Source organism: Nyctibius grandis, chromosome 5 (genome assembly GCF_013368605.1).
Source record: "Nyctibius grandis isolate bNycGra1 chromosome 5, bNycGra1.pri, whole genome shotgun sequence".
Lineage (NCBI taxonomy): Eukaryota > Metazoa > Chordata > Aves > Nyctibiiformes > Nyctibiidae > Nyctibius > Nyctibius grandis.
Genome location: NC_090662.1, coordinates 55,951,601 through 55,975,584, shown reverse-complemented (window position 1 = coordinate 55,975,584; position 23,984 = coordinate 55,951,601). Strand labels below are relative to the sequence as shown.

The 23,984-nt window shown below is 42.2% G+C and overlaps 1 protein-coding gene across 17 annotated transcripts in view; it reads left to right on the top strand.

Annotated features, from left to right (window-relative positions):
- ANKS1B (ankyrin repeat and sterile alpha motif domain containing 1B) overlaps window positions 1–23,984 on the top strand; it is a 465,181-nt gene that overhangs the window by 416,195 nt on the left and 25,002 nt on the right. For 7 of the 17 annotated variants that reach the window (XM_068400458.1, XM_068400473.1, XM_068400472.1 and 4 more), the window contains one exon: window positions 20,663–20,791. In XM_068400458.1, coding sequence (XP_068256559.1) covers window positions 20,663–20,791 — 129 coding nt within the window. Of the gene's footprint in view, window positions 1–15,242; window positions 15,318–20,662; window positions 20,792–23,984 lie in introns of all 17 variants that reach the window. The other 10 variants (XM_068400457.1, XM_068400468.1, XM_068400467.1 and 7 more) reach the window with 2 other exon arrangements.

Sequence of the window (23,984 nt, the reverse complement as noted above, 5' to 3'; positions counted from 1 at the left end):
GAACAAGAAGTAGTAATTAAATAAACAAGCAAAACAAGGTGCTGCTGTTACCTGGGAACACAGAAACAAATTGAATTCCATTTGTTCAGAGGACATTTCTAGGGAAGTGAAATTGCATTTGGTTGGGTGGGACTGTTTCCTTGCCTTTTTCTAATCTCCTAATTTTCTGCTGTATAATCTTATTGTACAGAATTAAGGGGAAAGTTGCCTAGTGAATGAGCTTGTTTTCAAACCAAAGTCTTCTGGGCTTCTGTGGCAAGAACAAGGTTGAGCTGAAGTCCAGCAAGGAAAAGCCCAGTTCTTAACATGAAAATATTTATTTGAAGGTCATGAAATTTCGGTGATTGAGCGTGAAATACACACTTGCTCATGGCTGAGGAGACTGGTTCATCTACTTAGTTCATTTTATCACTTGGTTCACAATCCCTATTCTCACTTCCTCTTTTAGTCACTAACACTGAAGAAAATAAAAAAAAAAAAAGACCAAAGAAATCCATACAACAATTCTTCCTGTCTCCTTTTGACTCTTTTCTTTTCCTGTTCAAAGTCCTGATATTCCCAAGAGGTATGACACACTCTCATATATGGCACCTGGAGATTTTCTTTGGGCTGTTAAAAATTGCTTTTCCAGAAGGACTGTGATATGTTGCATATCCAAAAAGAGAACTGAGCAGTTAGTACTTACACCGCTCCAAACCACTTTGAAACCAATTAAGTGCTGGGCTTTTTTTTTGCGGGGGGGGAGTGTGTATCCACTGAGTGAATGACTTGAGTGCCTTCTCTCTAACTTTCACCATGGAACATAGCAGTCATCCTTTGGGACTCCAAAGGGGAAAATGGATTCAGATGAAACCCATAAAACAGTGTTTTGTGTTAGTCCCTGAACTCCAATCTGTTTGGAGTCATTTTCAGCTCTGCCTCCAGATTCTGCACTCCTGATGTATGTAAAATTCCCTTTGACTTCAATGGGAACGTCAATGACTCCCTCTGGTGATCATTCTCACTAAATTGGACTCACCCCATTAAGAGGCTAATCAGGGATTTATTCAACCATTCTGGGCCAAAAATAGATTTTTAAATTTATTTTTTGCAATATGTGCTTTGCTAAAATGAACCATAATTCCTTCAGTCTTTTCCCCCAAAGCCCCATTGAAATTAAAGGTAAAATAATGGTTTCTGGGAAATAAAGGAGATCCAACTGATTCTTAACACGAGCCTTCAGCTCCATGTTTTATCCAGCAACTTCCTCCTTGCACTTTGCAGGTTCCTTTGGCTTGTCAGATCAACAACAACTTCTGAGCTGATACCAGTCCTGCTTTCCAGCTAGAATACTTCTCATAAACAGAATAATCTAGAGCGATTATTGGCATTGCTTTGAGGATATTCTTTGTCTTAACCCTTTCTTTGCTAGGCTGTTTGCATGCTGCTATATGAATCTGCATGTTTACTGGATGCTGTAGTAGACAGATGTTCGTAAAGACATCTTTGATGCTGTGATTTTTTTTTATTGCAAGGGTTTTAAGTGTGTTCTTCATGATGAGATTGATGGGTATTTTTATGGCCTTGAAGAGAGAGGCCAACATAGTATTGAGAGTTTATTCACGGTATTGCTTTCATGAACTTGATTTTGTTTCAGAAATACTGGGATAACACTACTTTTAGCCTCAGTTAAAAATCTAAAATCTGAATCTATTTTGAGAAAATGATGAGATCTGATGTTTCCATCTTTACTGTGGCCTGTGTTTTCACTAAACTTTTACATGGGAATCATCAAGCATGTTAATCTTTGCATCAGATACCAACCAGTGTTTGTTAAAACTATGAGCACATCAGTTTAAATCTGTTTTCCCTTAATCTGCTAAATTCTCTAAACCAGAATCAAATCCGCTTGTAAGTAATACAACACTTTGTTTCCTGGAGGAAGCATTGATTTAAATTTGCTTAATGTGGGTGGTTTTGTCTCAAGGCCAGCGTGTACCTTCATTCACAGTTCCCTAGCAGACTGTTTGTGACCTAAGAGAGGAAAATCCTAACATAAACAATGAGTCTAACCAATTTAGGTTCCCCACTGGAATAGGTTTGGTCATTCAACTCTCCAGTTGGTCATCCAACTTTGAAAGTCTTTGACGTCTGATTGCATAAATACAGCTGCCAAAAAGGTAATACAGAAGGTTGTGAGATGGTTTGTTTTCCCAAAAAAAAAGGAAAGAAAAAATCTGGAAAGGATTGAGTAGTCTGAGTCATCTTTGACTGTGGATGTTGAATTCTGAGCCTGCAAACTGTAGATGAATATGATCAAATTAATGTAGTTTAAAATAGCTGAGGTTGCTCTTAAGATTGCCTAAACCTTTAAAATAGAATTGAAATCATACAGGCAAAGCCTAAGGACTTTGGAACCAAAATTAATAGGAGGAGTTCTGTTGAAGGCTTCAGGCTCTTCATTCACCCCTGAAATAGTGGGGAGGAAAAAAAAGAAAATATTTGTGGGCAAGAGCTTTGGAGGTTAAAAGGGAGCATAGCTAAGTTCATTAAAATGTCAGATCTTTAGGATTCATAATTCTCCAGGCAGCACAGAAGCTGTAGGTACTAGATGCAAGCATATCCCAGACTGCCAGCCCTGAGGCTGTTGCTATTTATTGCTCCAGCCTGTGAGTAAAGCCTCTCGCAGTGGTGTTCAGAGCACCGCACCCTGCCCTGAGCTGGGACCAGGAGCCAACAGCATCTTCCCTGCGGCCTGTGGGCAGGGAGGTGCCGAGAGCGCCTCTGCCCACGCCACTCCTTGCAGAAGCAGAGCTGGGTGGTACAGGAGGGGCAGGCATCACCCCGATGCTGACACACACTCTCCCCATGGGCTGAACCTGCGGTGCACCCTGAGATAGATCTGTCATTTCAGGAGGCGGTGGGCGGGCGCCTCTTTAGGGCTCTGGGGAAAGCTCTGGGCTGTGTCTGCCTCTGGGCGAAAAAACGGGTAATGAGTCAGATTAAGCTTTCCGGTAGGATAAACCTAGTTCATGGCCCAAATGGGGGGTCACCCCAGAGGGCTGTGATGGGAGGATATCTTAAAGGAGAGATATCAGGCTAGCAGGAGTTCTTTCCCAGAGATGCTGAACCCAGACTTAATTTTGAAAGCCTTTCTGGGTTCTTTGGTCTCATGGTCCGAGGGCTCTTACTGTTTTTATTTTTACTTTTTTTTCTAAAACACGGGATAACTTAAATGTAAGGTCCTTATAATGACTGGGTAGTAAGTTTGAAGTAAAGCTGCCCTGATTATTGGGATTCTACTCTGTAACATTATGTTGTGAAATATAATAAATTCATTGAAGGATTAGGATTGATATACAGGAGGTAGTTATTTAAATGGAGTTAGCATCTGAGATCCTTTACAATAGAGATAAAGTATAATAAAAACAAAATACAGAATAAGCGAAGGCAGGTTTGCAGGAAAATTGTGAAATTTTTTTGCTTTCTGAAATAATACCTTCAACTCAATAATATCTTCCAAATACTTCACAGATACTAATGCATTCATATTTCCAGTGCACTGTGAGGCTATGCGGTTTAAAATCATGTTTTCCGTTTTACAGCTAAGAAAATTGAGGTGCAGGGATGTTGCAGGTTGGCTAAGATGACACAAAGTTTAAAGGAGCCAAAAATAAAACTGTCATCTCATAAGACCCACCTTTAGTTTTTTAACTTTTAACCACAGTATGACATTTTTTCACTTGCTTGTTTCCTGTTTGTTTTCGTGTCTCCTTCTCTGCTTTGGAAGGATTTAAAGATTACGGTGAATGAAGGAAAATATGCCCAGGAGAATAACAGTATGTAAGATGAGATTGTCTAAGAAGCAATGAAGAATGGGTTTTATGAATGGTTGAAATTACTGGTGAAATAAGAGAATTCTTTACTAGTAGATTTAAGAAGCAATAAATACAAAAATGTGGTTGTCTAGATTATTTCACTCCGTTATTTCTAATGTTTCTTACTTCCATTTTTTATAAGCATAGGGTACGTTGTGAGGATGAAAGGACAGCCATTTTAAAGACAAGTATGTAAAATCCAAACAGAATGCTCTAAGGTTCGTATTTTCAAGTGCATTTTATTTTTAATAGGGAAAGGTGACTGAACTATGAAGACCTTCAATTTAACATCAAAAGAAAAATGCTTAACTGAATCTATTTTTGTTGCATGGTATAAACGTTGCCGACAGTTGTCTTTTTAATTCAGATAGATATTAATGCCAAGGAGGGCTGTATCTTGAACTGTAAATTTCAACAAACTTTCATCTGTAAACCCCTCAAGTGTTGTATATATAATGGACAAGTAAAAAATTTCTGTCTGAATAAAAAGATCCAATTTTTTCAAGAATGTTACAGAAGCTTGCATTTCAGAAATAAAGTCGTGGGATGTGGATCATACCTACACGCTGCTTCAGCATATGGAATTGAGGAAGCTGCTTCTATATTTGGTGATAATGATCCAAACTAAAGCCATAAATACTACACCAAGAATGGGACAGATGTTCTTTCAAGATGGGGACAGATGTTCTTTATTAAGCTACTGTTTTCCATACTCGGCCTTCTGAGCTAGAAGCTCTCCATTGGAAAGATTGTATGAAAAATGGAGGAGGATTGTATGAAAAATGGAGAAGACGAGGTAGTTTCTACTGTCAAATAAACTATTCTTATTGAAAATCTGAATATTTCGGAGTCAAAGCTGAATTTTAATATCTAGCATCTACTTTTTGGAGCTGCTGGAAAAAAACTTGTAGTGAGAGTTTGGGATGCTCTTCTGAAAGAGCCTGCTTATTTTTTTTTTTCTCTCTTTTTTTTTTTTTTTTTGACAAAAATGTAGATCCTGTACCTAATGTTCAGGGACCAAAGTCTCATAATCTTTATTGGTGGTATTTGTCCAGAAGTTTGTATCCACTATACAAGGCTAAAAGGCTGGGGAGCACTTGTAGCCGGCAGTGCCAGCAGAAGGGGAGACTTGGCTGCTCACCCCAGCTCACGGGGCCAGAGCTGCGGCTGTAAAGCTGCACCTCCAGGAACCGGGCAGGGCAGCATAGCCTTAGCAAACCGCTGGGAAGACCCTCAGTCAGTCCTCCCCAGCAGGAACCCAGCTCCTGGGTTACTGGATCGAAATCAAATGAAAACTGACTGCCTATCAGAGAAGATCGCCATCGCATTGGAGGAGGGTGTCAGCTGGTGAGAGACAAACACAGCTGTGTTATAAGTCTTTTCTCGTCAGAGGAAAATGTGCAAAGTGTGTCTCTGCGTGCAGGACCTAGAGTATCACTGGCTGGAGGGGACAGTCTTTGCAGGCACGCTGTGGTCCTGGGCCAGCCATCTCCTTCCCAGGAGCGTGCTGGCTGTGGCATGCACCTTCTTGTGAAAGAAATCTCGCTGGGAGCTGCTGACAGGGTGCACTGACCTGGAGTGTGGTGTCACTGCTCACATCTGTCACCTGCTGCCTTCCTGCAAGAAAGCCATTCCAAGATAGCCAGTGATTTTCTGGAAATCCTCATGTAAAGTATTTTCAGAAGAAACAAAGGAAATATACCCATGCAAAACGTATATACTTGTTCTAATAAGAAGTGTTATTTTTAATTTCTGGTTCTCTAAAAGAAATACTAATTTCAAGTTTCACTCTCCGTCTCTAAAGATCTTGTTTTCAAAGGAGGATCTATGATTATTCCTGCTGGAAAGACAAGCTGTCCGCCAGAGCTCTGGGAACATTCAGGGAAGCAACATCTATTGAGACAGCACAACTGCTCTCCCACGGTCCTAAAACATTTGGAGTGACGATTACAAAAGGGGCCAGACAGGCCCATTCATCTGATTTTCATTTGTTTCCTTCAGCTGTGGCACCTTTAAAGATCGTTTGCCATGCCAAGAGTGATTTTTCTGGGATTTGATCCAAAATTCTCCTCATTTCTAGAGCTAGGCTGAATTATAGTTAGCGAGTTAGATAATGTGCATCAGGGGGAGCAGAGTTTGCTGCTGTTCTGCTTCTTCCCTCTGCGCCTCGCTGGGGCTGCAGTGCCAGGGGATGGGATTTCCCAAGGCTCAGCTCTGCAGTGAGACACAGCGGAAGAGGCGGCAGGGGAATAAGCCCAGAGGTTACGTTCAGTAGATCACAGAATCACAGAATGTTAGGGATTGGAAGGGACCTCGAAAGATCATCTAGTCCAATCCCCCTGCCGGAGCAGGATTACCTAGACCATATCACACAGGAACGCGTCCAGGCGGGTTTTGAATGTCTCCAGAGAAGGAGACTCCACAACCTCTCTGGGCAGCCTGTTCCAGTGTTCGGTCACCCTCACCGTAAAGAAGTTTTTCCTCAAATTTAAGTGGAACCTCCTGTGTTCCAGCTTGCACCCATTGCCCCTTGTCCTGTCAAGGGATGTCACTGAGAAGAGCCTGGCTCCATTCTCTTGACACTCGCCCTTTACATATTTATAAACATTAATGAGGTCACCCCTCAGTCTCCTATTCTCCAAGCTAAAAGAGACCCAGCTCCCTCAGCCTCTCCTCATAAGGGAGATGTTCCACTCCCTTAATCATCTTCGTGGTTCTGCGCTGGACTCTCTCTAGATCCTCTTCTCCCCTTGCACCAGCTCTGCGATGTGGAAGCGCGAAAGAGGGTGAGCCTTGCTGGGGAGAGGTGGAGAAGGCAGCAGATCAGGAGTCACCAACAAACTTCTCAGACCAGCTTAGGAATGAACAGACCATTGGAGACCCACATTTACCTAACCAGGACCGTGCCCTGTTTTTTTCTAGACTTCTGTTTGTTACTCTCTCCTGTCTCTCTCTCTTCCCTCAGGGTGCCTCCATTCTCCTTGAAGTGCAGTGGCTAAAACTGGACAATGCCCCATATGAGACATATATGGTGGCTGTGTATGGCACAAAAGTTCCTTCCCATGTGTTACAATATGCTACTTTTATTAAATACCTCCTTTTTTATTTAGGAGAGAGGAGTTCAGTGAAGGGCCACCAAGATGGCTGGGGACTGGAGCACTTGCCCTCTGAGGAGAGGCTGGGGGACCAGGGCTGGCTGGAGAAAAGGTGACTTTAGGTATAAAAACTGAAAAAGAAAAGGTGCTGCCTGGACGGCAAGAGAAACTTCCTCCCCATGAGGACAGGCAAGTAGGGGGACAGGTTGCTCAGGGAAGCTGTGCAGTCTCTGTCTTTGGATGTTTTCAAGACTTGACTGGATGAAACCCTAAGCAACCTGGTCTCATCTCACAGCTGCTCCTGCTTGGAGCTGGGGTTGGAATGGAAACTTCCTGAGCTCTCTTCCAACCTGAATTATCCTGTGATTTATTTGCTTATTCTTTTGCAAGACTGCTGTATTTAATTTGAAGTATGCTAAAGCTTATAGATCTTTTAGTGTCGTCTTCCCACCTCCCTGTTAAATCACTTAGCTAATTTATTTACTATTTTATTTGGGTATTTAATCTTAGATTCACAAGGAATACTTTTGTCTTACTGAATTTCATCTGACTGATTTCCATAGTCCATCAAATCCATTTTCAGTTCTTAACCCATTCTGGAAAGTCCTTCACTTCTGAATGTTTCCTTAAGACCCTGAGCACTCCTCCAAGCCAACAGATGGAGCAGGTCATTGCAGATTGCCTGAGCATGTTCCAGTCCAGTTTTGCTTAAATACCGATAATTATTCTCTAAATGTGCATTTCAATTTCTTGTGCAACCACTGCATTTTGATTCAGGCTTGTTTGTGTGGGGGGCATGTCATGTGTCACCACATCAGGAGTCGCACAATCAGTGTCCAAGTCCTGCTGTGCTTCTCCTTGCTGCTGCTGATTTAGTCGGCCAGTTTTCCAACAAAGGAAGGAAATTTAATCTGAGATGATTCATACTAAACAACTTCATTATAAACAACTTGAATTTTTCTTGGCCCATAGAAGCTGTCTCGGGTAACACATGGCAGGCAATATTATGCTTTTTCTTTGTTATCCTCAATAATTTATACACAGATATAGATACACAAACATGTGCATGTATTTCTAAGTGTTTATTTCAAGTGGCCAGGACCAAGGTCTCATAGGCCACAAAGACCAGGGGATGGTGACTGAATTTTTAAACATTTCTAGTAACTTGCTGGTCCGTGGAGTTAGGCTGGCTATAACTTTCTGAATCTTCCTTTTCTCCCATCTTAAATATTCTTTTAGCCCTTCTTTGGTCCTTTCAGTATCTTCTACGACTTTCTGAGGATAACTGCTCCTAGTTTAGGTAAATCTTTGACATCTCCTAAGTGCCATCTAGTGAAGTTCATTGAGCTGTGCTGAATACATCAGGACTGCCTTCCACCCAGCTCCTGTTCCTTCTGCATATGCTGTCCAGATATCCTTTTCTGTTGCTTTCCTCCTTTCTTCTCCTTAGAAAGTATATAATTTCCATGATCAGTCTTACTGGTTTGTGATCACTTTCAGTACAGTTACTTTCTATCTTCAGATTATCAATCAAGTCTTCACTGTCTGTAGGGATGAAGCCTGAAGTAAGTTCTCCTTAGATAATTTTGTTCACCTTATGATACACTAAGTTGTCTCCAACACAGCCCACGACCTTGAAGACCTGTATATGTACTGTCCTACATCTTTTCCAGCAATATATCAGTAATTAGAAAGACTTGAAGCAGATGGAAATGTGCAAACACTCTGTAACATGATTGGCTGCTGACTTTACAACAGGTGTCTGAAGTGATTATGCCCTATTGTCTTCTGTCACAGAGGAAGTTAGCAAGAAGAATAAGAAATATTATTTCTTATGTGAATAATGTGAATGTGTTTTCTTGAAATTGAGCAGGTTAAGTTAAATAAATAGGAGAAGTGAAAGTGTCCTTAATTCTTTTAAAAGGTAGTCATAAAGTGATTAGGAGACGATGTCAGAACTGCAGTTGCTGGGAAGGGAGATGAATGAGTGGAGAGCAGGTAACATGGAGCCTCACCTCCCTCCCTCTCTCTCACACCATTAAGCAGCCACCTGTATCATTGGTAGCAGATGGCAGGAGCTGTGCAGGCCATTCACTTTCCCCCTTCCTTTGCCCCTCCTGCCCATCAGAGTTGTGTCTCACAGTGACTAGACAGGGAAATCTTTTATGCATGGGACATCTATAGCTATCACAAAAATGTGGTATCATGATAGCAGATTCTTGTTGCAATGTTACTGATACGCATTTATCTTTTGGGAAGAATAAGATAAGTGCATGTTTGATATTAATCAGGCAATAGCTGATGCTATTTCTTTGCTCTTCTTTACGATATTAGGAAAAAGTTCTTTGTTAAACTCCCTTTTTCACAGAACCTCTGTGTCAGTGGTATTAAGTGCCCAAGTGTATTTGTGTTTATTATGGTGGAAGTGCATGCACAGGTGGAATTCTTTTCCTTCTTTTTGAGGGCATATGTTTTGGGAGCTGAAAATTACGAGTGTTTGAAGCCTAATCCCAATCCTCCCTCCTACTGCCTATTTTTTGGCCTCAGATACTCACTTAACCGTTTTCCTTTCTTTGGTTCCTTCCTCTTCAGCACAAGGGTATGCAACTTTAAGTAATTCTTCTGGGGATTTCATAATTCATTAAAAAATTCCAGCACTTTGAAGACATAAAATATGTAATGGCTGGCTTTGATAATGGCTGGTTTTATAAGACACCAGGCGTGACGGTAATACATGGGAAAGGTTTATGTCGTAAGGGCAAAAGGGTTCTGGGACAGGAATTAGCAGGGCTCATTCGGAGAGCTTTAAACTAGATTCGAAGGGGGATGGGGTAGTAGCTGGGCTTGCACCACTGGGGCAACGCTCTAGTGTTGAGGTAGACCAGGAGGCCTCCCATCCCCCTGGGGTGAAATCGGTGTGCCCAGCTCGCTCCCTGAAATGCCTGTACACCAATGCACGCAGCATGGGGAATAAACAGGAGGAGTTGGAAATCCGTGTTCGGTCGGGGGGTTATGATCTAGTGGCAATTACAGAGACTTGGTGGGACACCTCGCATGACTGGAATGTGGTCATGGATGGCTATGTCCTGTTCAGGAAAGACAGGCCACTAAGGAGAGGTGGTGGAGTTGCTCTTTATGTGAGTGAGCAGCTAGAATGTATTGAGTTCTGTCCAGGGGCGGATCAGGAGCGAGTTGAGAGTTTGTGGGTGCGAGTTAAGGGGCAGGCTGGCAGGGGTGATACTGTTGTGGATGTCTATTACAGGCCACCAGATCAGGATGAGGAGGGTGATGAGGCCTTCTACAGGCAGCTGAGAGCAGTCTCTCAATTACAGGGCCTGGTTGTCATGGGGGATTTTAACTACCCTGATATTTGCTGGGAGGCCTACTCAGCCAGCCATCCTCAGTCCAGGAGGTTCCTCCAGTGCATTGATGATAACTTTCTGATGCAAATGGTGGATGAGCCAACTAGGAGAGGAGCGCTGCTGGATCTTATCCTCACTAACAAGGAGGGTCTGGTTGAAGCAGTGAAGGTTAAGGGCAGCCTTGGTTGTAGTGACCATGAGATGGTAGAGTTCAGGATCTCATGTGGCAGGAACAGAATAGCTAGCAGAATCACAACCCTGGACTTCAGTAGGGCCAACTTTGGCCTTTTCAAGCAATTGCTAGGGGAAATCCCATGGGACAGGGTACTAGAAGGTAAGGGGGCTCAAGATAGTTGGTTAGCATTCAAGGACTCTTCTTCCGAGCTCAAGATCAAAGCATCCCAGCAGGTAGGAAGTCAAGGAAGGGTACCAGGAGACCTGCATGGTTAAACAGGGAACTGCTGGGCAAACTCAAGTGGAAGAAGAGGGTGTACAGATCATGGAAGGAGGGGCTGGCCACTTGGGAGGAATATAAGTCTGTTGTCAGAGGATGTAGGGAGGCAACTAGGAAAGCTAAGGCCTCCTTGGAATTAAACCTTGCAAGAGAGGTCAAGGACAACAGAAAGGGCTTCTTCAAATACATTGCAGGGAAAGCCAACACTAGAGGCAATGTAGGCCCACTGATGAATGAGGTGGGGGCCCTGGAGACAGAGGATAAAAAGAAGGCAGAGTTACTGAATGCCTTCTTTGCCTCTGTCTATACTGCTGGAGGCTGTCCTGAGGAGCCCCGGACCCCTGAGGCCCCAGAAGAAGTCAGGATAGAGGAGGAATCTGTCTTGGTTGATGAGGGCTGGGTCAGGGACCAATTAAGCAACCTGGACGTCCATAAATCCATGGGCCCTGATGGGATGCACCCGCGGGTGCTGAGGGAGCTGGCGGAAGTCATTGCTAGGCCACTCTCCATCATCTTTGCTAAGTCGTGGGCAACGGGAGAGGTGCCTGAGGACTGGAGAAAAGCGAATGTCACTCCAGTCTTCAAAAAGGGCAAGAAGGAAGTCCTGGGTAACTATAGACCGGTCAGCCTCACCTCCATCCCCGGAAAGGTGATGGAACAACTTGTCCTTGGTGCTGTCTCCAGGCACATCAAGGATAGGGGGATCATTAGGGGCAGTCAACATGGCTTCACCAAGGGGAAGTCATGCTTAACCAACTTGATAACCTTTTATGAGGACATAACCCGGTGGATAGATGATGGTAAAGCTGTGGATGTGGTCTATCTTGATTTCAGTAAAGCGTTTGACACAGTCTCCCACAGCATCCTCGCAGCTAAACTGAGGAAGTGTGGTCTGGATGATCGGGTAGTGAGGTGGATTGTGAACTGGCTGAAGGAAAGAAGCCAGAGAGTGGTGGTCAATGGGACAGAGTCCAGTTGGAGGCCTGTGTCTAGCTGAGTCCCTCAAGGGTCGGTACTGGGACCAGTACTATTCAATATATTCATTAATGACTTGGATGAGGGAATAGAGTGCACTGTCAGCAAGTTCGCTGATGACACCAAACTGGGAGGAGTGGCTGACGTACCGGAAGGCTGCGCAGCCATTCAGAGAGACCTAGACAGGCTGGAGAGCTGGGCGGGGAGAAACTTAATGAACTATAACAAGGGCAAGTGTAGAGTCCTGCATCTGGGCAAGAGCAACCCCATGTATGAGTACAAGTTGGGGACAGACCTGTTGGAGAGCAGCGTAGGGGAAAGGGACCTGGGGGTCCTAGTGGACAGCAGGATGACCATGAGCCAGCAATGTGCCCTTGTGGCCAAGAAGGCCAGTGGCATCCTGGGGTGCATTAGAAGGGGTGTGGTCAGCAGGTCAAGAGAGGTTCTCCTCCCCCTCTACTCTGCCCTGGTGAGGCCACACCTGGAATATTGTGTCCAGTTCTGGGCCCCTCAGTTCAAGAAGGACAGGGAACTGCTAGAGAGAGTCCAGCGCAGAGCCACGAAGATGGCAGGGGGATTGGACTAGATGATCTTTCGAGGTCCCTTCCAATCCCTAACATCTGTGATTCTGTGATTCTGTGATGTATATAGTAAATGCTAAATATTTTTACAGTGGTGCAAGGAAAAGGTTGGTTTCTGACTTTGAATTCATTACCTCCCATAAAATTAATATTCCTTCTGTACTGCATTTCAGTATCTTAGTCATTCAAACATTAATGAGTGTAGAATGGAGTAATGAGTTTTGCACTGCTGCCCTTCTGACTGGGCATTCATACAGTCACGGTAAATTCTCTGTCTCTGCTGGTCCACTTGATTTATTATTGACTTAATAAATCAAGTCACCTGTATTTAAAGATGATTTAGCTTAATCCTAGATCTTCCAAACCTTTAATTCTGGAGGTAGGTCTGTGTGATGGGGGCAGTTCACTTGAACAGCCCTTGGAGCAGAGACCTGGACCCAGAACTTGACTCTTGCAAGTGAGTGCTCCAAACATCGGCTTTTATGCACTCTTCTTTCTTCAAAGAATTAAAAATAATAAGAAGGGCTTTCCTTCATTTATAAAAGGGGTTGAAGACAGCCTATCTTCTGCTGCTTTAACCTGTGAAAGAGGAAGGTGAAATACATAGGTGTGAATTCCATCAGTGAGAGAAGGGTGTCAAATTGAGAGCTCCCAACTCTTGGGAGGAGTGCGCTAACCCTCAAGTTTTTGTTTAGAAGATGAGGGAGGGGCAGGGTGGGTGCCATTGGCATGTGTGAGAAAACATTGATTCCTTGCCCTTTTTTTAAGTGGAGCAACTTAAAGCTTGCGTACACACTTACTGCAGTGTCGCGTTACCTGTTCCTGAGTTAGCACCAGCCGATAGACGTATCCGGTGTATTTATACATTTACACTTCTGCTGCGTGGGGACAAGTACCAGCTCCTGGTTGATCCGGCTGAGGCACCACACCACTCCCTACAGACAAGTCCTCAGGAGGGGCAGGATTTAAGGATACACCTTTGTCTCCAGACTAGCAAGATGGTGAGAACTGGCTGTACAATGTGACGGCATCACAGCAACCCCATGCCAGTGCTGGGGAGAAATAAAACGTCTGCTGGGATATGGTACCATGCTGCCTTACCTTACTCCTTTCAGGACCTCAGCGAGTGTGTCCAAATAGCACTGCAGTGTGTTTTCTTGATTACCAGGTGCTTGGGGATGCTGCACCTGGCATAGAAATGCCTTCTCTTTTACTCTTCTCTTGCAAAGCAGAAGCACAACCTCCTGCCATGGATTCCCATTCAGGAATCCCTCCAGGCAAAAAAAAATGTAGACATCACAGTGATGGGCATGGCAGGAGCATCCAGAAGTCAGTTTGCTTGACTTACTTACAGAAAAAAAAGGTCCATAGTGCCAACCAGTGCAATGTCCTAATAATGGCACAGCAGAAGTATGTGGAGCGGTGTTGGCTACTGGCCTTGCACTGAGAATACGTGTTCGTCACATGGAGGACTGTTGTGTAGCAAATTGCAGAGGATGAGGTAGAAGACTGTGAACCAAAGTCAAAGTTTTTGTTAGCTAATGCTATCAAAATGTAGAGCCCTGAGCATCACAAATGAGAAGCAAATAACTTTGAAAACAAGATGGGGGGGAAGAAATTAACCAGATATGGGAAAGTTTAAGAATTACTGAAGCTGGGGGAAGGGATGTGTGCACATGCATTTCAAATCATGAAGGAAATAAGAGACAATTAACAACATTAGGCAGTCACCAGCCTGTCTGGCAGCGCTCGGTAGTCAGTCCAGAGGATGCCAGCCTGCCCTGACAGTAACCAGAAGGGATAACCTAGTCTGTCACAGCCAGGCAGACAGGTTTCAGACTACAAAAGGTAAGAGCAAGAGCTGTATTTCTAAGCAAGAGTTGCACTTCTTTGGATTGTTTGGAGCATCAGTGCTAAATTCCTGCTGCTGCTGCTGACAGGAACCAGCAATGCACATTCTCGCTGTTGTAAAATTACTGATATATTAATTGCTATCTATTCTGGATGCTGCAGTTGCATTTTTCATGCATGTTTATTGCCTTTTGTCGCTGCCTGTCGAAGATAATGTGGGCAGATCCTACATCTGATGCTTTGTTTTAGTTGCCTGGCTACTGTAAAATGTTATCTTAGCTTTTGCTGAGGTGTCACAGATGCTTTCTTGATAAGTGTCCAAACAAGGAAATATGTAAAAGATGTTGGTGAATGCTGTGCTTGCCTAGTTCTGTGGCTTTTGCTAGAGATGCTACAGTATGCATACTTTGCTTTGCTACTACAGATGTATTTGTAAAATAACGTAGAAGGTAGTCTGAAACCTTTCATTTGTACAGCGGAGTCATGGTCAATACCAAAGGTAGTATTATCTGTATCTTTGTATGCAAAGGAACTGTTGTTGGAAGGAGATGGTGGGCAACTGCTTCACTTAATTGCAATGCATTCTTTTCTGGTAATTGTTACAAAGAAAATGTATTTTTCCTGTTGACTGTATTGCCAGATTTTTCCTTTCCTTTCTCCCTGTGAAAGGCTCCAACAGAGAGAGATTCAAATCTCAAAACTTAATTGGGATGTTGACTTCAAACATCTTCCCTGCCAAAAACTGAAAGTAACCAATATTTATTCTGCTCACTGCATTTTCTGTTTATGCCTGAATAACTTTATCTCTTTACATCACCAGCACTTCTGACTAAATTGTTTTCTTGTACTCACAGTTTGCAACCTCTTCTAACGTCTCTGAATAAGCTATGTTTCCTTCTAGTCAGTCCAAAAATATTTTGTCAGTAAATAAATAAAAAATATTTTTAACAGCTGTTTTACTTCCTTCTTTGATGTTATTGCAAGCCTTTTCTTAATTATTCTTGCCTTTTGGCAGTTGTGGTGCATTAATATTTACAAGATGAGATGTAGTTTTCTGTTTATATTAGCAGTCCTCTGTCTGTGAGATCTGGACCAACCAGAATGCAGGATATCCTTTCTCATCGATTCATCAGGTTCATAATGTAAGATACAGTGATAAATGGCTATGTTGTCACTCTATGGATGTACAGTCTGTTGCCGTGCTGTTATCTACGGGTGTCACGTCGCTGAAATGACAAAAAAAAAAAGTTTGTAGCTTGTCCGCCCTCTTTTGGGATTATGTGTGCGCACATCCGTGTATCGTGCCGTGTGGTTGGCATCTGTTAGCTGTATGGTGTACACAGAGGACGTGGGGGAGATTGCCAGCAGCAGTCTCGCTCAGGGGGAGCTTTGACTTCTATTCCTGATGTTTTTGTTTGCTCACTTTTCCAAAGCGAGAAACCGTGTAAACAGCTCGGTTTGCACAGTTTCACCCCCACAATGTGTTGTGCTGCCCTTTCTGTGTTAATCTGTAAGCTTTGCCTAGCTGAGAAGCACGCCGTGTTTGCAGAGGCACTTTTGGGGAATTAGAGGTAACGTTGATGGTGCTCTGAATTTTCATCACTTCTGTGACAGTCACGTGTGCTGTGCACGTGAGAGCAAACCTGGTGATCCGTAGTGCAGCGTGGCAAGGACGACAGCCAGTCGTTCAGCGTAGTATTTCGGAGCAGCTCTAGATTTCTCCTAATTTCTGTCATATAACCACCTCCTTGGAGCATTTCTGCCAGAGAGGGGTCGTTTTGGCCCCCGAGCTTTAGAAGCTTTTAAAATATAGGTACACCACAAACCTGTTTCCATTATTTCAAAAACCAAAGATAAAAGGAGCTAAAAAAATTTCCCTCGCTCTAGGAATTAAAACGTAAGCAAATGAGGATTTGGCTGATCCACAGAACATGTAAAATTCTTACAGGGAGAAAATAATTTTTCAGCCAGAAGTGTTGTATCTATGTGTGCTGCAATTTATTGTTGTCATGGTGACTAGTGCATGTTACCATAACCAGGCATGAGGCTTTAACAGGTGAAAAGTTATCAGATGTGCTCCTTGTTAAAAATTAATGCATTCAAGCCACTCAAAACCAGACCTCTTTTTTTTTTTTTTCTGTGGCATGGAGGGTTTTTAACTTGACATTTTTATAAAAAGATGAGGCAGGTGTTAGATTTTATAGAAGTTGTATTGAGATTACTTCTTACCTTTGACTACCTCTGCATCCAGATGCCTTTAATGTGAGTCAAATACAGTTCTCGGAGAATGGGATGAGATAGAAAAATGTTCAACAATTGTAAAAAATTACGTAATAGCAGTAACCTGTTTCCATAGTTCATTTGACATCAAGCATCTGACTCTTTCTAGAGCACCAAGAAGTGCACATCTGCCCGTTTTCAGGGTTATGAAGCACTGCAAGAGCATGAGATATTGGTCTTTAGGTCTTTAAGGCTGTGACATTTATGGTTAAAAGTTGTCACTGTGAAAGGATTGAATCTTTACCACTCTGGCATCTGACTTGAGACCATTTTGTGATTGTAAATTCTTTATCTGCGAAATGTGGAGCAAAAAATCTTCTTTCTCGAGGTGACTGAGGCCAGAGAGAGAGGGAAGGCACCGGTTAAAGGCATGGGGAGGTTAGAATACTAAAACACAGGCAGTACAGCAAAAAACGATAAATTGCACAGCTGTCTGATGAGCTGTAAAGTTAGATGAGGAATAAATTATCTCTTGCCTTTCTACTTCATCAGAGAGATAAAAATCTCCATACGTATGTTGTGTCATGAAAAATACATAAGCTTAAATGTTTGATTATTTCTTATAATTGCAAATTAAATATTCAAACCAGAAAATTCTTATCCTGTCATATCTATTTTTAAAAATGAAATCAAACATCATAGTTGGTCCTGCACAGCAATTTACGAACATTTCTATACTGCTTGAAAGAGCTTTAGGTGCTTATGAAGGTCCTGAACCTCAATACACCACCTGTGAGTTCTTCCACACCAATTCCTCAGATTTAGAACTACTAGTAATTCATATTTTTCTACCCCAGACTTGAGACTTGTCATTTCAAGTCTTTTCTAGATCAAAGATGTTCCTACTTTATATTCTACCTGAAGTTAATTGCCATCATCACATCTTAAATCTCAGAATTTCGGTATCTGACTAGAGTCAGTCAGCTGAGGAGCTCCTTTTATTCCTGTAGAGGATTTTAGGCCCAGATTTATGAAAATATTTAGCTATCTAAATCTTGTTTAAAAGCCTTTCTTCCCTTTAAAAAAAAATGGGAGGAGATTGCATGGGGAATAGGTGATAGGAATTACACTTCTAAACATCTTCATGGATCTGGGCTTTGGCGACTACTCCATTATAACTCAGTCTAAATAGATAATGAATACTAGCAATAGTATGGTTTAAAAGTCTAAGGAGTTTCATAAGAAACACAAGGAAAGGAGACCAGACGCCACTTCTGCTGAATATTAAAAAACACTTATGATACAGTTACAAAAGAAAATTTCATGATTGTGTATAATATGTCATCTTCATCCATCATAATAATCGGTACCTACGATGTTTAATTTCATGCAGCTTTTCTTAGTAGCTGCTCCCTCCAAAAGACACACTGAAACACATGAAAGGTCTTCAGGTGCAGTGGTCTGTTGGGAACAGCAGAAATCCTGTATCTCTGCCTGCCCTTAACCTAGGCCGTATTGCGTGTTTAGATCATCCTAGAGATGTGTACAGCAATCATATCAATTCTGTTTTGTCTAATATAAAAGGAGTAGGTACTTGGATGATGGTATATATTTAAAGAGCAATTAATGGATACAGATGAATGGTCTTCACACAGTCCCTCTCTAAGTGTTTCATACACTAGTTTTATTAGCCTGGTTGAAGATTATTTCTCATTTCCTCGTGATTATTGCTTCCTAGGTCCTTTATAAAATTGAACCAATATGAGAGGTAATCACTGTACCTCTTGTTACTGCCCTTCATTTACAGACAGAAACAATGCAATTCTCCATGCTTTTAATATCTTTCATGGAAAAGGAAGTCAAACTGTAAAATGATGTACTCCTTATGTACCCTGTTTAATTTGTCAGTACTGTCCATTTTCTCCATACTAGGAAAGTCACCTGCAGACTGGAGCAACAGAAGGGTTTGGAGCACTACCCGGGGTCACTTACTCCTTAGAAATTCTGCTCCTACCTCATGGCCATCCCTTGTGCTTCCTTGATGGAAAGACCAATGGTCAAAAGATGTAATTTTATAGCTGCTCTATCCCAGATTTACTCCTGTTCCATTGTAATAACCTTTTGCTAGATGGATAGGATGTACCTTCTGAGATTTGATTCCTTACACGGAACATGCAGGAGTGTATGTTTATTAGGGGAAAAAAAGGACTGTTTCAAGTGGTCTGTTAGCTATGGCCTTGAACAGTTCATAAGAGACAGCTGAGCACACTGTGAGAATTTGTGATGGGTGCGATCCATCTTCTCTTGTGGTCAGATACAAACTCCACTAATAAGGATGCAGATCCTTACCCCTTGTAATATGATTGAAAACTTATTTTATAAGGAGAACTGATTCTTAAAGAAATCAAATTCCCACTTCAGATTAAATATGATGAAGGTTTTTATACATTAGTGGTCAGAAGGATTCATTTCTGTGGATACAGAATGCCAAAAATTGGATCAATTGCTGCTGCTTTCCTTTCAAAATTTGAGGTTGAAGTCATATCCATAGCATATAGGCAACTTAACTAGGCAAAACAGAAATTACAATGCTGTATTATTTGTAGATATGCTAATAGTGCCAATACTAACTAGGTTTGACTTGTTTTATGATGTTCACTTGCTTGAAGTTACCATATCGGCAGGGTAATGTTGACGTTTCCAGATTTATGTCTTGCTTTTCATTGCAGAGTTGTGCAAATGTGTGTCATTTCATTATTTTGTGACACATGAAAATGATGTACTTGTTTTGCTTACTCTGTTCTGATTTAATTAGTAGGATATGATAGCTTGCCAGATTTTTGAATGTCTTCGACAAGAACTTTTTCATATGTTTTTGATGCTTAAGTTCTTTTTGCTTTAAAAGTCTTAACCTCTAGCCATATTCTGTGTGAAATGGTGATGACAATTCCTTGCCAGCTTCAACACATATTTTAACAACAGTATGACATGCATAGAAAATACACAGAGATAAGTGCAGGTAAAGAAAGAAGCAGCATAATCCAAATTGAAGTAATCATATAGGAGAGGGTAAAATAGTTTGAGAGAGAACAAGCAGGGGAGGAAGGAAGATCAGGAAGGAGAAATCTGATCCCCAAAAGACAGAGTAGGAAGGAGAAGGGAATTCAGAGACAGACGAGACCAGTCAGGGTAGGGGTTAAGTGGGGCTGGTGACATTGGGAAGAGGCTTGGGAAGAGGAGAAGGAATCCATCCATGGGTCATTTTCAGTTAAAGTGAGCTGACGCTGGTTTGGCAGCATCCCTGGTGTTGAGCACATGGGCAGCAAGGGCACATGTGAACCAAAAGTAGGAGAGATCACAGCTGAAAAATAACTAAGCTCAAAATAATAATTTTTTTTTGCATAGGCCTGCAAGGTGGAAGGAACCCCTAAGGGCCCAGAGGTCAGTCCAGGTCCAATAAAGCCATGTCCAAAAATACACAATGGCAGGTGAGACCCAGATGAGCACTACCATGCTGGGGGCATTCCTGTACTGATGCCTGCGTTGGCTCTTTTTGGAAGGGAGAAGAGTGTCCTGTTGGCAGCAAACTGCAGTCCTACCCATGTTCTCTGAGGGCTTTGAGGAAAGAGGGGAGATGATGACAGCTCAGGAAGGCAATCACCTGTATCAGTGAGAATGATGAATGTGGAAGGGCAATGTTAGTAAGTCTACAATGAGACATCAAGAGAAGGTGATCAAAGTAAATATTCATAAAGAGATTAAAGAATGCCTCATATATTTGAAGAATGTATAAGTCGTCTTCAGATCAAAGCAAAGTCTCAGTTATTTAGCCATTTAGGAAAGTTAGTTATCAATTTGTATGTGCTGGATAGTGGAAGACTTATTAACTGTGTAGAAGAGCTTGTAAAACACATAGTGGAATTTGTGAATGACATTTTTGTGCATCCTGTGATTTTTTTTTTCCAAGTGCTCTCATCCTCATACCTGTATTGTAAACAGTTATTTTTAAGGAACATTTCCAGTGCCTAATGATTTTATTCTCAAAGCAAATAGATTTAATTAAAGCTTCATTAAACACTACAGTAGATGACTTTGGATTATAAATTAAATCATGAAAAATGTTGTAGGAATTGTATTCCCTTATTTTAGTAACATGGCTCTATGTTTAGAAAATAAATTATTGTTAATTGAGCAGAGCAATGGAGGGCTACTTTATAGCGAATTTGCCTGCAACTTCTCTTATATCTCAAACAACTGTGATTTTCAGACAGGAGACTGGGGAGAGCCTTCAATTACCTTGCGACCTCCAAATGAAGCCACAGCATCAACGCCTGTACAATATTGGCAACATCATCCAGAGAAACTCATCTTCCAGTCATGCGATTATAAAGCATTTGTAAGTGTTGGTAAATTTAGTGGTTTGATTTGGGGTAGATATATTTATCTTAGATTTTGATAGACTTGAGTTTTTTTCATATATAATATTTTTAGTCACTTTTAATGAGACAGGCCACTTCCTCTGAAACAGTGTAATTGTAATAAATGAGAAACCACGATGCACAGTACTTTTTGCTATGAATTTTGTGATATATTGCAGTCCATGTAGCAATACTGTTAGAGAAATGACACTATGAATAAGTGGCTAAGTGTTGTAGAAGTGATAGTGAGAGCAAGCACCCCTATTTCTCATATGTCACAATTCCTCATCTAGTACTTACGGAAAAATAATAAAACATAATATGGGATCCTCATGCCCACCTTAATGCTGTGTGCACAGTAGTTAAAGTAGGTATTGCTTTGCCTGAATTTTGTACACCTGTTTTTGGGGAAGGGAGCTAGGGAAGATGGAGATCAGGGTCCTGAAGCAGTGTTTTCCATCCATTGGACAAAGACACATTCAAACTTCTCCCAAACTATGACTACTTGAAGTACCAGTAGCAGTCAGTTCCTTCAGGGCATGAAGTATTTATTTTTACCTCCCGATAGCTGTAGCTGATTCCTACTTCCCATCCCTGGAGAAACGGAGCTTCCCTCTACATCTAAAGATGATTAGAGTTCTCTGGCTGTTACAAACACTTGTGAAGGAGAGGAAGGTCTCCTGAAATACATAAAATCATATTGGAAGACTTTGTTTTCTAAATGGAAAACACTTTTCTGAAGCCTTGAGTTCCCCAACAAAAGGGGAGAAGGCTGGTGCTTCTGGGGATCTGAATATGTGCCTCAGCCCTTTTTAAATTCTTGTGTTTCCCCTTCCAACTTTGCTGGAAAGCGCTGTTAAAGTAGCTGAAGGTGCTTCCCAGACCACTGTGTCCTCTTCAGAGCTGGACACCTAATGAAGCAAGGCGGACATTTTACAAAGGAAAGGGGCTCAGCAGTTGTAGTGCCTTTAGCATAATAGCTGGGGGTTTGCCACTTTTCCAGGACATGAGTTTTAGATCCTCCTCACCTGAAGAGGCTTGAATCCTTGGTGCTTTTTAGGATAATGCTCTGTTCACCAAACACTGGAGCATCTTGGGGGAGAGTTGGGGGCTGCTGGACCTGATTTAAAGCATATCCCTAAAGGCAGGAATAGGAGACTAAGTGCAGGTGAGTCCACTGAGCAAAGGCAGAAGGGGTATTACAGGCCTGTCTCACTGGAGCACGTCTGTGTCTTCCATCAGACCTTCGTGGGGTAGAAATTGCCACGAATGCAGTGATTGTCCCTGGACAGTAACTAGAACCTCTGCCTTCGTCAGCAAGTCACAGTCAAGGTCCAGCTTTCCAGTCAGTCTTGCTCTCTTCATATGCAGCACCTCAAATTCAAAAGGAAGCTTAGTGACTTCCAGTTTTTTAAATATTTTTCATAGTTTTCAGTAAAGTGGACAGTTTTATCTCAAGAGTGCTTCTTATCTCATTATTTGATGCAGCAGTAAATTTAAAATTTTTAAAAAAATATAGTCAGGCGTAACCTTTGTAGTAGTTTGGAAGGCATGTGGATCATTAAAGAAATGAAGTTGGGTTGACGAGGAATATCCAAGTTACTGGTGATTAAGGAATCGCCAAATCAAAATATCCAAATTATTGTTGGTTAAGGAAACATCTTCCTTTCCTAAGGATCGTGCATCACTGCACTGTCTCAGCTCCCTGAGCCTTACGGAGTGAAATCCTGGCTTGGAAGTTATAATGGGGGCAATTTTCATTGTGTGCCACATCACTCAGTTGAACTGTTGATGTCCTCTGCATTGCTCCCACATGCTCTGGGTCTTTGAGAAGGAACATTTCCAAAAGTACAGCAAGTCAAAGGAAAGCAAAATTCCCTCCTAGAATTTCAGATTTTTCTGACAACTAAATTGCACAATACCTCTGTGATTTGTTTGTCTATTCCGCAGTCCACCCTGGGAAGCATTTCTGAATGCCTGCAGCTGAGGCTTTTTGCTGCTGTGCAGATGGGACAGGAGCTGCCTGTCTCTTCTCTTTCTTCTTCTTGTTCTGCCATGAGCTCGAAAGCACTGCTTTTTCCCTGGTGCCTGACCAACTGGTAGCTTTCAAGGAAATACCAGTTTGTGTGCTGTAGTCTATAAAAAATAATAAAATTTAAAAACGGAAGAAATTAATTGCATCCTTCACAGAGAAGGCTAAGCATGCCAAAGGTACCAGACAGCAGGATCCAGAGAAAGATACAGTTCAACTCAATATGCTTTTGTTTAATTTTTTAATTTCAGACCTTGCTTTAAATTCGTTGTTCTTCTGCAAGGGCGATATCAAACCATTCCATCAAATTAATGCCCAAAGCCCTCTTCATGTCACCATCGAGCCCCCAGCTGGACTCGCAGCTGCTTGGTTTATGAATCTTTCACATCTGCAGTCCTCCAGGAATGCCCTTCATTCGTTCCTTTCTGCTTGTGTTTATCTGGTAGAGTTGGTGTTGCTCACCCTACCATTTATAATGCCCTGTAAAGTGTTTCTCACTAATTACCATGTTGGCTACTCTCTACAGTGAAATATTTATGCATTTTCTTGCAGGTCAGAGACTCCTGCAGTACACAGTGTGAAGTGAAGGCTTTAAAGAAAATATCTCAGTTTAGGTCAAGAGACCGGAAGGTTGAGCCAGTACACTTTCTGTTCAGTTCCAGATTGTGTTCAGCTGTAACTGAAGTTATCTTTGATAGATTCTTGTTTAAGATGAAGCTGGTTCACTATCTGGTTTGATCAGCTTAGGCTGTTTTTAAGGGGAGTCAGCGTGGTAGAATGAAAGGGGTCAGGCAGCGGTGGTGGGCTGCTGCAGCATCCTCTGGGACGAGGCTCCTGCCCATGGTGCTTTCTCTCCTCCTGCAGCTCACCTACCCTGTTCTCACCAGTGGCATGACTTCTCTTCAGCTCCTGTGTTGCTCCCTTAGGACTGAAGACTTAAGAGAAGCCATGGCATTGTACTGCAGTGAGAGTGCCAGGAGAGATGCCTCTGTGCCTGGGGAGAAGACAAGGGGCAGCTTCCCCAGTTAAGCCTGACTTTGTATGTGACACTATACAGAAATACAGAAACATCCTGTTAGCACAGAGCTATACAAACGTGCACATCCACAAATGCACACGCCTGTAGCGTCTACAGGAGA